The sequence below is a fragment of the Colletes latitarsis genome, chromosome 2 (genome assembly GCF_051014445.1).
Source record: "Colletes latitarsis isolate SP2378_abdomen chromosome 2, iyColLati1, whole genome shotgun sequence".
NCBI lineage: Eukaryota > Metazoa > Arthropoda > Insecta > Hymenoptera > Colletidae > Colletes > Colletes latitarsis.
Genome location: NC_135135.1, coordinates 15,021,998 through 15,038,148, shown reverse-complemented (window position 1 = coordinate 15,038,148; position 16,151 = coordinate 15,021,998). Strand labels below are relative to the sequence as shown.

Here is a 16,151-nt window from a genome sequence, read left to right as displayed (position 1 = left end):
GATTTTCGAATCGTCTTGGAAAAATTATTTTTAGTTGCAGGGGTCAATGGCAAGCATTTTTGGTCAATAGACATACCACCGAAATCCTACTCAGTTTCGAGAAAAAAATTCCTTACCGAAAATATAATTTCTGGCCAGAAATATCTGCCCGAATTTTCATGCGAATCTTTAAAACGTCATAACTTCTGAACGGATTGGACGATTTTAATGTTTAAAAAAGCAAACTACGCGTATTTTAGTGGAGAATATGTACAAATCGCAAAAATATTCGAAAAGTTGGTCCTTGACCCCGCAAAGTGAGAAAAACCCCATAAAAATGGTCCAATTTTCAAGCAGCCATAACTCGTACAATTGTAAATATATTTCAATGAAACTTTTTTCTGAAGTAGAGCTCATGGGTACTTACAAAAAAGTATTAGATAACTTTTCTGTAGGGCGTCAAACAAAATTACTAAAAATGAAAAAGGAATTTTTAAGAAAAATCGACAGGGGGTAGGTGCCTAAATTTTTCGACGAAAAAAAAATTTTTCAAATCGTCCTAAAAAAATTATTTTCAATTGCGGGGGTCAATTACAATAATTTTTGGTGAATAGACCTACCCCCGAAATCCTACCCGTTTTCTAGAAAAAAATTCAGTGCGGGCGGAACTTCAAACGTTAATAACTTTTTAACGAAATCACCATCAACAAATTAGTATTCTTGATTATGGTCTTATTTTGGCCTCTAGAACCCCCATTAAAATTTTTCTCAGGGGTGGTCGAACACCCTGTATAAGATACGATGACGAGTGAGTAGCCTCATAATTGTTAAACTTGACATTAAAAACTTGTATCAAACTCGTTATTGTACGGCAAGGGGTTAACATAGTGAAACATTGTAGGACACTTAGGAACTACTATAAATTATTTAGAATACGAAACTACTGAAGTAAAGTAAAGTTTGAGAAGATGCTTTTCAAAATTAGAAACACGCGGGAGATTAATATTGTTCGAACGTTTTCAAACTAAATATCGTTCGGTGCATTTAATATGTTCATGTTGCACGCAACGCCGCCCCGGAGTTGTTAATTATTTTTCCACACGCAACCGTGAGAAAAGTTGGCGGGTAATCGTTCCGTGGGTAAGTCGAACGTGCGCTCGCGATTTAGGAATTTGTTCGTCCCGGGGTTTAAATCAGGGGTAACAAGACAACAATTCGCGGAAACTGGCTCGGGTAAGAGCGGAAAAACTGGCTACGGCAGAAGCTACTTCGCGAAAGCAATTTTGGCCGGATGTAAAAAGGAACTCTAGATCGACTTCGCGCAAACTCATAAAGTACAGAGCAGAAATGGCCTGCGAGAGGAGCCAGCAAATGAGACTCGCAACCAGAAGCCGAGTTTTCCTGGTTAACTGCACAGGGGAGCACGGAAACCGCGTGTTCTACGCTCTGTCGCGAATTACTACGCACACGATATTTTTCTTTTTAATTCAGTTAACCCAAATTTTAAATTTAATTCAGATTTTCTTTGACGAGAATTACGAAGAACTGAAATTTGGGGTGATCTATATAATTAAGATCCAAATGCTATATTGCAAGGACAGGTGTCTTTCAATTGGAATGAAAACCTTTGTTCGATAAATACAGAATGGTATTTGTTAGTCGAAAGTGTTAGAATGCAAAGAAACGTGGGGATTGGCTTAATTTGGGGCGTCCTTATTCAGCTAGGAGCGTGTTCGCGTGCTGATTCGTTAGTCAAAAATTGAAGTAACAATGCGGTTTTCGGAAACGCGGGTTAATCAGACGTTTCCACTGGTTTTACGATAACCTAACTGCCGGCTAATTTCCGTGCTCGTACAGCGGCGTGCGTTCGTTAAACCTGAAAAAACTGAAGTGACGCTGAACTTTATTTCAAGGGGGGGAAAAATGGCTGCGCGATAAAATTGACTGGCGGTTCTATTTGCGCGACGCGGCGATTTTTCGGGTAAATTGAGTTCTAAACGGGACGACGAAGGACCCGAAACGTTGGGTGAAAATCTATCGAGGATCAGTGTCGAAGACAATTTTTTCTGTATTGCACGTAAACTCGGTGTTGTCTGTCGAGACAACTTTGTAGAAAACAGAACAATGGACCCACTTCGAAGTTGTCCCTAACCGAGCCCTGCAGGCGCATTCAGCGCATAAAAGTTTTTACCGTTTCCGCTACTCGCGGGCATACGCCACCCGCAGAGTCCATTCAAAGCAATCATAACTCCGGGACAATGGATGCATTCTTGCCCTCTAATCAAATTCTTCGGAAAAACGCATCTCGAATTGCAACTACTCTCAGAAAATGTTTCGTGCGACACTCTTGGAAAATTTATGTTAGGAATTGTAAATTCGAAACTGTGATTACTTGAATTTATTGTATTAACTAATCGCCATTGGGAATTACAACGTTGTCGAGAAGAAACAAGGAACTTGTACGAGAACCAATTTTCTTGCATTGTAACACGATATCCTCGCTCGGGAAAAGTAAATGCAATAAAGGATTTCCAATACAAGGTCGATGCCCGTACAAGATTCCAAATAACAGTATCAAGATTCGGTCTGCGAAATCCTTTCGGTCAGCGAAAAGAACCGTAATAACATCGATGCTGAGTAGTCCCAGTTTCTCTGATAAACTTTCCGTTCCTAGCTACCTCTAAAAATCTAATTCCGAAACAGAATCTTTAGCAACAAATAAAAACCTAAACAGTAGTTCGACTCGCCAGAGAACGGATGTACAAACTTTTAAATTTTAATAATTACGATATTCGAATCCAAAATAAACAATTGAGAAATAATTAAATTACGCCTTGAAAATCGAGCCCGATCTTTGTGTGTTTCGTTTGTCGTGCGAATTGAAACTCTCTTGCGAATCACGTACTCGCTGATCGATAGGGGATTACTCATTGAACACTCTACATTTCCGGATTGCGGCCAAAGTGGAGGATCGAAGAGGTCATCGATGTTCGTAACAGACTTTACTCTGGCCGTTTTTAAGCGAGGCAAACCGAGTTCCAGCCGGGTAGTCGATAAAAGCTACGCAAATACCGATGCAAACCGAGAGCTCGCCAGTTGCTTCCACTTCACTTGGAACCTGCACATCCAGCAACGGCCGAATCACCATCAGCAACAACACAGTTACGCGTGTTGTAAGCTGCTACGTTACGCCAGCCGCGCGAAACTACCGCAATTAATACTTAAGCGTACGTCGACCAATTAATACTTCCCTTGACAAGTTAAATCTTTGCACTGCGAAAGTACTCGACCAACTGTTTATTGAAGATTTCTAGTTTTCGCTGACGCGTTTTCGCGCACAATTAGGCAGCTTTCCAGCCTGCTGAATCCTGACTTGCTCAGAAATACGAAATATCAAGGATGTTTCTGTATTCTTTACGTGAAATGAATAAAGAAGCAATTACTGAAACAATCTACGCTGCGATATTGGATTTATAAATGTTAATAATAATTAAGTTCTAGTTTAGTATTGAACTGTATAGATTTATACATTGTTCTATGATCAAGTAGAAGATATTGCAATATTAGTTTCATCGGGAAATATTAATAAGAAATGATGAATGGAGATGCTCTACAGATGCTGGTATAATAAAATTTAATGTACTAGTAAAAACCGACTATGGTATATCGAAGTTATGAGAGCCACGTAGCTGAAGAATACTTTAACACTAAAACTACCGGCACTTCATGTATACTCATTCCTACCATAACTGGTCAAATGACCAGTCTTCCTTATTCTCTTTTACGAGTCAACGTATTTCTAAGTTTTGCATTATATGTATAGAAATTTGTGTTTTGATATTTATTCGTAAGATATCCTTCTCTTTTATGTTAAAAAAATTTTTTAATTTTCATCGGATAGAAGATAAAATGCCCTTGAAAACGAATTTTGTTCCAAATCGATACCGTAGTTAGTTCTAGAGAAAACAATTATTTAAAAAAAAGTACTGACTAGTAATTACGCAAACATCCTGTATTTAAATTAATTTTCAATTAAATAAACAATTTATGATCTAGTTTTACCGTACACTACTCGTACGATCAGTAGGAATTGCTGAAACTTCTTTGGGTATGTAGCGTCAAAGTAAATTTCAAAATAAACATCGAAGATAGCAAAAATTATAGCAAGTGATATAATCATTAGGTAGAGGATGAAATGCCCTTTAAAATGAGCGTTTGTACGAGTCGATAGCTTTATTAGTTCCGGAGATATGAGGATTTTAGTTTCGAGTCGATGCGGTGGCTAGTTTCGGAGATAGAAGGGTTCGAAGCGTTTGGTTACGTTCATTGACTAGAATGAACTCGCGCGCGTGATAATAGTAAACAGTGCGTAGTAAATTCTTGGAAATACTACGCCCGAAACTAGGTCACGAGAGTCACGTACGCGGGGTAAACAAGGAGGTACGACGCGACGCGTCAGACGGAGACAGAGATAGTCAAATTAAGAAAAATACCCATTTACATAAATTACGATATCTCGAAAACGGAAAGTCAGATCGACAAAAACCAAAAACCATTTTAAAGGGGAGGCCTTGCCGCTTCTAACAATGGCTCAATAATTAATAAAACACTAATAGTTTCGGAACTGCACGCGTTTAAAGTTTTAGTATTTTTAATGCGCGTTAATAGGCTCTTGCACGTAAGTCGGACGGAGACAGTGGAATTTTAAAAATTACGCTTTTCTTTACACGATGATATCTCGAAAACGGAAAGTCGGATCGACAAAAACCAAAAGCCATTTTAAAGGGGAAGGTTTACCGCTTCTAACGATGGCTCAATAATTAATAAAACACTAATAGTTTCGGAACTGCACGCGTCTAAAGATTAACTATTTTTAATACGTGTTGTTAGTCTTTTCTAAAACAGTGGAAACTGAAGACTCTCTCCTTTCGTTTTTGCTATATATATATATTTCCTATTTACATCGGAAACTAACCAGAATTTCATACCAAATTTTGATCTATATTTTCCAAAAAAATATAAATCATTAAACATATTTTTATCAGAAAACAAACAATAAGAATAGAAGTGAATATTGTAAAATTCATTATACGTATACTATAAGAAAAGTCGTGAAGTTAAATGACACTAAAATAATATTGTGTGTTAGAAGCTCTAAACGAAATTTTTAAAACGGTCATTTGACCAGTCGCGGTAGGTTTAGTGTTAATCTCTTTAAAAAAGAACGAACAATAATTCGTAGGAATTCGGTACAATTTTATAAATATTTTTACCTTTTTTCTCAATGATACATGTTACTATACCTTATTCTAAATTAAGCTTCCAGTTTAATGGTGTTATCAAATACTTTCACTCTGTCGAAACGATAAACTCTAAAGCTTCTTCTACTTTCCAGGGAGAAGATCCAAATGCAGTTTGAGATTGCTTCCTTTCAAATACTCTTCGACGTTGATCGAATCTAAGGGGCGTTGAGATGTCAAACGAACCGGGGATCGTTTACGTTTGCTCGCGAGCAGCGTCGGTTAATTTCACCGCGTCCGAAACCGGCGCATTCAGGAATCGTGATGTCAGAAACGGCGCCAACTACCGGTTTTCTCGGTCGGGGCATGTACTTTCTCGCGTCGTCCACTCTAGGACAGGTATCTTTACAGCGCCGGAACACGTTAGCGGCGCTAGCCATTTCCAGGACTCCCGGTAATACGTAGACGGAAGGGACCGGTACCCGGAGGAAGCTAACCGCGCGACAATAGGACCCCGCCGAATGGATTTCTAGGCTGCACAATGGGAGGCACGGTGATCGTTATGCATTCGCGGCGCGATTTGGCTGCCACGCCAACTTATTTCTTCCGGCCACGAACTGTTCGAAAGCTCCCACTCGGGACGTGGGGGCTCCTCTCTTTGCCTGAAATTGCTCTCGCGTCTCGTGAACGAGTTTCCACCGTCGTTACGGCGTTTCACGGTCCGCGATAAGCCGGCTCGAGTGTCGTTTCATTGCGAGTTGACGGCAACTTGCTTCCTTGGGATTGTTTAAGTGTTTATTGTTTCGTTACGCGATCCCAGCGGCCTTTCCGTGCGCCTATACAGCGCAATCTGTTCGACAAATACGATCCCCTCGTCGATCGTATCAATTTCCTATCTATGAAGCCTCAAAATCTTTAAGCTAATTTCAACTCTCTAAAAATTCAAGCAATCGCGTTACAACTTCAATTAGCATGCAACTTTCGAAGCTTTATATTTCACAAGTTTGTAAAATTTGACAAGGTTGAAAATTACCTACTCGAATAGAATTTAAAAATCAATCATTTGATTACGTTTATAACATCCTGGAATATCTCTTTTTCCCCGTTAAAAATCGTGTACATACGCGAAACAAGCACCGACAACGCTCGCGACATAAACGTAAACGCGCGCTCGCGTAAATTAATTGAATTATAATCTTGTTTGGATCAACGAAGTGGAACCGATACGGAATCTGCATTTCATTAAATATCATTTCGCGTACTGATGAGATAACACGTTTCGATTCGAGCACAAACACCCGGGCGCGTAACTTAGCCGAATAGATTAAATTAATACTGGAAAACAATCTTCGAAACGTCGACGAAACACAATCTACTCGATAAATTAATAACTTAATTCCAATTTCGCGGACAATGAATTGCTTTCGATTACAGCGGTCTTTTGAAACCTGTTGTAAACCTCGATTCACGCACGCGAGATAATTTCTCACGAACTTCCGTCGATTCGAAGATGGAACGTGGATCGAGATTTGTCACTAGGTTCTCCGGATTCTGTTTCGTTTAAAGCCGTCGACGAGTTTCGCTGACAGCGCGCTCGTTTCGTGAACGTCGTTCGCTAAGAATTTAATTACAGTTGTCATTTTGCTGGGTGAAAATTATTCCGCGGTACAGTCGATGCTCGAGCCATTCTGTTTGATATCGTTCTGTTTGGGGTTCTCCCGAGCTGTGCGTCTTGATTGAAAACAGAGTTGAAATTGCTGTTCGCAAATAATTCCGCGGCACAACCGTTTGCGCGTTTCGGGGCTGCTTTATTTCGAATCACCTTTGGATTTTCGTTTACGGTCGTCCCGAAAGGGCCGCGTTTCATCTTCCCGGGTTCGGTTCGACGTCGTTCCTCGACGTTTACGGACTATCCCGACTGACGTTTCGAGCATACATTTTATCCCGAACGATCCTCTCCTGATTCACTGTACCGGAAAAATTTGCTTCGCCTCCCCTGCTTTCGACGAACAACAACATTTGTGAACACGATTTCTTCATCTCGATGAAGAAACATGCACTTGGTCTATCTCGACGGAATTACCTAACTCTGAAAAAAATGAGTCGAAAATATGGAGCAAAATTTGTTTATATTTCTCCTTTTTTATTTAAAATCTGACTGAGACATGAAATGGGGTTTTGTAGTCAGTAAAGAATGCAACGGAAATAAAAAATAGACGATATACAGGGTATTTGGCCACCCCTGGGAAAAATTTTAATGGGGGATTCTAGAAGCCAAAATAAGACGAAAATCAAGAATACTAATTTGTTGATGGAGGCTTCGTTAAAAAGTTGTTAACATTGAAAGTTCCGCCCGTACTGAATTTTTTTCTCGAAAATGCGCAAGATTTGTGGGATATGTCTATTCACCAAAAATGATTGTAATTGACCCCTGCAACTAAAAATAATTTTTTTAGAACGATTTGAAACTTTTCAATTTCGCCGAATTTCTGAGGAATCATCATTCATAGCCAGACGTTGTATTTTCGATTGGGAATTTTTTTCTCGAAAGTGGATAGGATTTTGGAGGTTTGTCTATTCACCAAAAATTGTTGTAATTGGCCCCCGCAACCGAAAATAATTTTTCCAGAACGATTTGAAATTTTTGAATTTAATTCTTAATAAGTTTTTAACGAAGCCTCCATCAATAAATTGGTATTCTTGATTTTCGTCTTATTTTGGCCTCTAGAAACCCCCATTAAAATTTTTCCCAGGGGTGGCCGAACACCCTGTATAAAGGGTGGCTCGACGCATAGGGAGTCAGGGATATATTAAATGATAAGCGGTCAGGAGAACGCGTTTCAATCTATCGTTTTGCATACGAGAGCGATTTGGCTTCCCCGCCAACTTATTTCTTCCGGCCGTGACTGGTTCTCAGTGAAAGCACTTCCCTCAGAGGCGGCGGTACGAGTCAAAATTGCTTTTCTATTTTCCGAGTAACTCATTACACTGGCAATACACATTTCCCGTTTCACTCGAGTTGCTCGTTGCAAAGGCATACCATTCGCGGGCGGATTAACTTTGCGTGCTTATCGAACGGAACGATACTTCAAAGTATCGACGCTAACGAAGTATTTTAATTAAACTCTATGTTAGCTGCGGATAATCATAATTTTCGCTTTGTCTTATCTTTTGTGTCGCGATCGGAGAAAGAAACGAAAATCAATACGGAGATCACGAACCTCCGAAATTATTCGAGATTCGCTTGAAACAATAATAATTATGTGATTATAAAAATAAATGAACACTCATTATTCGAGTAACGAACGTTTATAGTGGATTTTCAGAGGGAAATCGAGTTTGAAAATTCGTCGAAAACTTGTTTCTCCACGACTCGTTACTCCCGATTGCCTTTAACATTGACGTAGCATGACTCACCTAACAGTATCCGACTGATCTCATGATTTTTACGACGCAGTGACAGAGTACAGTAAAATACTGACGATTGACGTCATTCGGATCAAAGAACGATAAACTACGTCGCGTAAGAAAAGCATTTGGCAATTAACGGGCACAACGGCACGTATATTTGAATCCGGTAATTTCAGATAGAATTTTCTAAATAAAAATATTTCAAGCACGAACAATCGGACGTAAATTTAGTTGAAAACAGGATCATAAATAGAAGATCGTCGAGGAAAGCAACGATCGAACAACCGGCGAGGAGAAGATTTTGTTTTTCCCCTCTTTTCAGTCCACGGAAAAACCTTCTTCGACCACGCGAGCTCTCTTAAATAACCTACTCAATTATTTATTTCTGCCTTTCTCTGCTCCGCCGGCGGCCAACTATACGAGATCCTCCTTTTGTTCTGGAAACAGGCAACTGCACGCCGTAATTTAGTCCCGCCGAAACGTGGAACGGAGCCGGGTGGAAACGCGAGAACGGTAATGAAAAAGTATGCGCCGTAGCCGGGGAGCTGACTGGCCGATTTCCGTTTCGCGTACAGCCGGGGTCCAATGGTGAGACGCCAATATTTTTCAATTACCAGGCGGCACGAGTTTATTTAGTTTGCGTACAATTGCTGCGACCTAGCGCCGTACAGATTGAATTAGTCGCAGTCGAATAAAAACAGCGATTCGAGCATCAACGCGTCGCTTCGCTCCACCGAAGGTGGAAAAACTGATAAAATTTTCACGCGTTACGCTGTTTCGGTCGTTTCCTGCATTCCGCGGATTATAATCGCGATTACAAATCAGAAACGAGTAAATTTTCCATCAAATAACGGAAAATCCAATCGCTCGTCCCGCCCATCGTTCATTATACACAGTCACTCACGTATTCACAGAGTTCGTATTCGAAAAGAAACTTGTTTTTTATTTACTTTATTCAAATGTCATTATTTTTTGCAATCTGTCACGTCGTCACTCGCTCATTATTAGATAGTTTATAAGATTATATGATTTTATGTCTCTCTAGCTTTGTATACAGGGGGATGCATACTCGTAAATAAATAAATATTAGGCTATTTTTTCAATTAATATTTCGTCAATGATGTGCGACATGGCCCTAAGAAAATTCCAAACAGTTCCAAAGATTAAGAGAAACGTTTAGTTATTGATCGTGTGAATTATTCAGAAAATGACAAACGTCGAAACAAGGTTCTCCCTAGCGGACTGCCCTAAAATTCTATTATACAATGGAACGGAGAAGCACGAAGCCCATCCCCCGGCATTAAACAATGGAAGCAAGTGCCTCAGAAGTAACGCACAACAAGAACATGAGCTACGCCCTCGAGTAAAAGAGTCGGAGTTACGACACGAACAATAAAAACCATTCTTAGGAGTGGTGAAATTATTGCCGGACGAGTCCACCGCGGTGTTCATAACTTCTCGTTAACCGTGCCAGCCATCTTTTTACCTTCTTACTGGCCCTTGTTGGCTCGCGAGACTCAACGGCCAATTTTCTTCTTTCGTTGCAACGTTCGAGGGAACCTAAGTCGATCGCTTCGAAAAACTCTTAACGAGATGCAGTTTGTTATTCGCCGGTGAAACTTCATTCGCGAGCTTTCCAACGCTCTGCCGAGTAATGCAACAGTCGAAGAAATTTGATCGGCTACAACGCGAGATTACTGTAACGCGAGTTGCCATTTTTTGTCCCAGAGTTATTCATTACTGCGTAATTATAAAAATATCTGATGTTACGAGAAACTTAACTCTATTTACTACGATATTTGAATCTTTTCAGTATGCCATAGAAATTATCAAGGACAAATAATCATAAAGTGGTTCATATTACTCTTTCACTGACTTAGTATACCATCCTTTTAATTAACTCGAATCCTGAAAATTGAAACTTGAAAGTCTCGCTAAAATGATACTTCGCGTAAATATCTCCTTTTAAAATGCATACGTAATTAAATTAAATGATATCGAATCGATAGTAGGGAGGCGTTCGTGCTTTAAGAGCACAAACAGATTTCAACTTCCGATCGCTTCAACGCGAAAGAAACTAATTTTGTAAAAGCCTCTCCCGAGCTTGGCGAACTCGAACTTATCTCCTATCCAGTTATGATCACATTAATTAACAAAAGTTTCCTAGAGAGCGCCTTATTAAATTAAGCACAGTTTCGAGTTAATTATTTCATGATACAATTTCAATTTAACGTTCGAGCTTCGTCAGAGAGCGGATGTCTGCGTCTGCTCTCGATATTCGTCGATAACCACGCTCGAGATATACTTGTATATCTACTGTATATACGTATTGTTCCTCTCTCACTGTTAATCGTATTTTACTCTTACAAATACTGGCAAGGTTCTGACTTGAATAAAAATATCGAATAAATTAATCTCATTATTCAAATGAAATTTAACCTCCGTTGTTAAATATTTTAAATGCAACTAGTAAAATTCTTTATTATAGAATGCAATGTTGTTAACGTAAATGCAGTATCAAGAACATAATTTTTCGTCGAAGCTCTATTTCGACGCGTACGGGGGGTTATTATCCGTGAAAACACTGTGAAACGTTTCTGTAAGGAACTTTTTTGCATGTCCAACAGCACTACAGATCGGATCAGAGGGGCGAAACTTTGGAGGGTGACTTCGTATCTTAAACTTAAGTTATCGCGGACAGGGTGAAACGAGTCAAACGTTTCGCCATTAGAGCTCCTGAGTTTCGCGATACGCTGTCCAAGGAACGAGTCGAAGAGAAAAAGTGGTGGAAAAAATGAGCGTCCGTAAAAGTTGGCCGCGTCATAGCGAAAGGTGGGATCGTTTACGCGGCCTTTGTCGCGGCTACCTTTTTCCCAAACGCCGTATTTTATTTCCCGGAAGGTCCTTCAGTTTGCTTTGCATAATTGAGGAAGTTCCTTGAGGAGCAGTAATGAACTCGTGACCCGATTCCGAGGCGAGGAATCGTCTTTGAGCCGCCGGCGAGCCGTGAAATCAATTAAACGATTTGTTACGGATAAACTTTCTCTTCCTGCGACTCAATGAATATGTCGACCGATTGAATATTCACGAATCGCTATACCACCCCGGAGTTGCGATCCTTTAACGCGAACTTGTCAATCGACCCCGGAATTGGGTTAATTTCGCCGATCGATCCGGATAATAGCAGAACTTCGGAGCTTCTTTCTTGGGTAATGAGCGGTCCGCGTTTGCGTTAAGCGTTTGTATTGAAACTTCGCGAAGAAAGGGAGGATTGTGAAAGAGGTTCACCAGATCGAAAAAGAACTTATTAAAAATTCGGGAAAATTCACAACAGCATTCCCAACGGTTATAAGCGAATAATTTTCACCGTGCATTTTTTAACGACGTCGTTCGTTAATTTTTATCACGCAACGAACACAGCCCCACCGTGCGGGGGTGTTAGCGTGACCGTCGATCGGTAGTAGTTAACGACGCCAAAAGTTGTGTAAATCAAAGCCACCTGTTCGCGGACACCTGCGCGTTGGTCTCACCCTTTAACCGCTCAGTTTAGTTCAGCGACGCCGCGGTGTCCCGCGCCAATGGACGTCCACGAAGTTTGCCCCGTCGCCTCTGATAATGTCGGTTAATATCATGTAAATTGTAATTAATATTCATGGGGTTAATTCGCCGCCGCCTGCGCGCTCGGCCACGAGCCGCGTCGGCTAAAGTTTTACCGAGAATTTACGTTCGCCGTGAACATATGGACCGTTCGTTACGAGACTGGCGTAAGTCCGTGTTTTAAAAAAAACCCCGAGTTTCTGCAAGCAATGCTTAAAAGGCTCTGTTAATTCCGTCAATGAACGAGTTTCAGCGTGAAAATTCATTTACGAACTCGTTTCGGTTAGATCGACGACGAGAATGGGGATAGCTTTACGAGACTGGTGTCCGTAAACATGGAAGTTCATAGGCGTCCACTATCGCGATCTTTCGTTTCTAGATCAGCATTAAAACAAGCTGTATTTTATCCAGTTTGGAAAGCTCGAAAGCCTGGTCTCTGTGATTGCAAAAATATATTTTATGGATTTGTCGCAAAAATACATAAATACGGTGCCAGTCACTTCTTTCAAACTGCGCGTTGAACAGTCCACACGCGCAGAAGATTATCGAAGGTTTACTCGCAGGTTTGATCGACCGTCCTTTCCGCTGGTCTTTTTCGCGAGAAAGTCGATCAAAACTGCAAACAAACCTTCAATAAACCTCAATTCTGTAGAAACCATTTCACGTTTCCGCGCATCGTCGAACGAACGGCGCTTTTATTCTACTTTTTTTCAAACGAGTTCGATCGATTGCTCTCTTGAGCGTTACTGGTACTGTGTTAATAAAAATCATTTATTACATAATATAGAGTCAATATCAGTTCTATCGACAATATATCGCGTTTCGATCCTCAGTCTCGGAAACAAATTAATTTCTATCCATAGCTTCTAAGTTTTAGGGACATTGATTATTTAAATTGAAATGCAAAACCTTCGTTAGACGGAACAAAGACGAATGAATTTACACCACATTCGTAATGAACGGCTCATATTTCGTTCGGGCTCCATCGTAGAATAAATCGCCACTCGTAAGGCGACTGCTGTGATTTATTGCCGAATTATGAAGAATGATCCAGCGATACGTGGCCTGGGTTTTCCGTCGGTGGCGATAAATCGACCGTGGTTTTTGATATTTCGTCCAACGGTGTCGATAGGGCTTTTCACGCCCTAGCGTTGAGTTTCATAGATCTTACGTGCTCTCGATTCTTATTTGTCTTGATTCTTATCTTGATTCTTATGCTGCTCTTTCAATTTATTACTCAAAAATCACAATTCTAAATACTTTAAAATAGAAGATTTTCCAGCAGTACCAAGCACAGTGAATCTTTAAGCATATCCATCGCAATTCTAATTTATAATTTTAATAAAAGGATCTATATCTCTAACAGTATTTAAGAAATTAATTTCCCCGCAGAACCCAGACAGTTCTCCAATTTCTATAAGATCGACGAAGAAAAAACTTTCGTTTCTAATTGAATTACCCCGAATATAGGGGCAAGTATGCAGCCCTCCGGTTGTTAAACGCGCCGAAAGGCAACAAATTAGTCGCGATGCGATTAAGTTAACAGTCGCGGCATATATCGTGAGCTCGAGCACGGACGGCGAAATTACTTTCTCCGTGTCAACGGAAAGTAATTCGTGCAATCTGTTAACAAGAAGTTGCAATAACGTTCCATTACTCCGACCCGAAACATATTAATGGAGTTGTTCTCCCGGCTTTCCGCGGCCCGTGGACTTCCTAACGCGAATAAGACGCCCGGAATACATATTTTCACTTTATTATATTATCCAACGGGCAAACCTTGGAAAATCCTTGAATATTTCATTCGGACCGCGCGCGTTTCTCGCGGGACTCGGGAACGTTTCCCGACAATGAAATACAATGTTTGCTATAACTCGAACCAAATGTAGTGCCGAGTAATATAATTAAATAATAACAAAGTAACGAGTCCAATTCCGAGAGAAGCCACGAGCCACGTTGTTGCGTGAAATTATCACGTGGTTCTCGAGATACCTGCCAGGCACGTTCTTCCCCTTTCGAACGTTCGTTTTAAAGTCTCTCAAAAATTATCACAATTTAACAGGATACTTGTACTATTTCTGATAATATAAAATACCATGTTCTAAAATTGTATAAACCTAGGAAATGTCTGGGAGTAAGATTGATCGAATGTTAGTAACGTCTATGCTCGATAAAATAAAGATAAATTGTTCTGGAAACTAGTTAAACGATATATCAAAGCATGAAAATTTTGCAGAACGATGGAAACACTGACGTTGATTTCCTGGTAATTTTACCACGTTCGAATTGCTTCAGAAGTATTTTACTCGCGCGATTCACGGCTGAAAATATTTCTAAATGTTTGTACGTGTTGGGAAAACGACTCACCATGGATCACGCGGGTCGGGCAGTGTTCTGTGAACGGATATCAGGTCGCTGACGTACTGATTGAACGCGTTGTTGAGCCATCCGTCGTCGACCAGTTTTTTAATTTCGGCAGTCATATTTGTCGGTAGAATCACGGGCCTCCCATTTTCGCCCGGCGCGCTGGAGTCCTGTTCTCGCGGAGCAGCGAGCACACCACCTCCTGGGAGGAAAAAAAAAACAGAAAAATAATATATTATCGAGAATGCCATTTTAACAAAGGTTCACCAAAACTCTGGTCAACCGAGTATTAAGGAATTCTTGCTGGATTTTTCGTGATACTAAAATACCACATTTAACGACAAGTTGCTTTTATAAAAGGCAAGCTAACTCCAGATACGAGAGACAATGCTAGTTTCTGACTCATGTTTAACCAGTCTGCTATGCTAACCTCTTTTCAGAGCGTGTATGTTTGTTTTATTTCGTTTCGACCTCCATAGACTCTAAACATATTGAAATTTACGAATATATTTTAGTTTCTGCTAAAATTACTAACTGATAATACGAAAACACCTGAAATTTTCCACTGCAAGAATCACATTTATAAATAGACTGAATTTTCAAATTAAAAATTATCTAATCTACAGATCGATAAGAAACACACTGATACTAAAGCCTCGTTTTAATTTTCCAATATTCATACTTTGCAAGCACGTAAATTAATTGACTTCGTGTGTTATATAAAAAATTAAACGTCGTTGGAGGGACCGGAAACGAAGGCAAAGAGCAGTCGATGGAGGAACGAGACGCATCGCGGGTGGGAGGGTCGAAGGAAGATGGCGCGAATTGAATTTTCAGAACGTTCACATATCCGGGCGAGTCTGTCCTCGTTCTAAGAGCTTTCCCGCATAAACTCGAGTTTTATTTTCCCCGCGCCATATTGGCGGGGCATAGGTAAAGCCTAGACGGTAAGTGGCCCGCTACGATATGGCCGGTTGGCGCGACTTCGCCCAGTTTTCTCGCCGTCTTGGCTCGTCCTGAAAATAATTTTATCCCGGGTCGACGAAGTTGGGCCCCGGTGTGTACGGCGCGGCAATAAAGAGGACGACAAATTGCTTTAGTGTCGACCGGCCCGCTGCGAACTTCGCCGCAGTGAAACTCGCGTCGTGCATCACCGCCGCTCAACCTCTCGCTGGCCTTCTCCTTAAAAATTTCCACCCCCCGATCCGCCTGCATTCGCCAACCCCTCGACGCGACACGCTTCCCTTTCGATTATACTTTCGAACGATTTCATTCCCTGGCTATCGTCGTTCGAACTCGAAGGATACACCCTGTATATTGGCCGAAATTAATTTCAATAGATACCAGAAAAATATCACGAAAACCACAAAAATGTTCGAAGTGTAACACGGAGCAGACGAACGACGATTCTGTATAAATTTTTGCAAACGAATGTGCCACAAACATTATACCTTTATTACCTGACAACTCCAATATTCCACCTACGCATTAATTTGCCAGGGAAACTGTAATAAATGCGAACAATACTGTGAATTACGTGCATGCATTATTGCATTAATT

At 40.6% G+C, this 16,151-nt stretch overlaps 1 protein-coding gene across 10 annotated transcripts in view; it reads right to left on the bottom strand.

The window, feature by feature from the left end:
• Window positions 1-16,151, bottom strand: part of Pgant9 (polypeptide N-acetylgalactosaminyltransferase 9) — a 322,236-nt gene that overhangs the window by 73,097 nt on the left and 232,988 nt on the right. For all 10 annotated transcript variants that reach the window (XR_013081806.1, XM_076783691.1, XM_076783689.1 and 7 more), the window contains one exon: window positions 14,595-14,793. Coding sequence is in view for 9 of the 10 variants with exons in the window: in XM_076783691.1 (XP_076639806.1) it covers window positions 14,595-14,793 (199 nt within the window). In the remaining variant the exon portion in view is untranslated. The remainder of the gene's footprint in view (window positions 1-14,594; window positions 14,794-16,151) is intronic.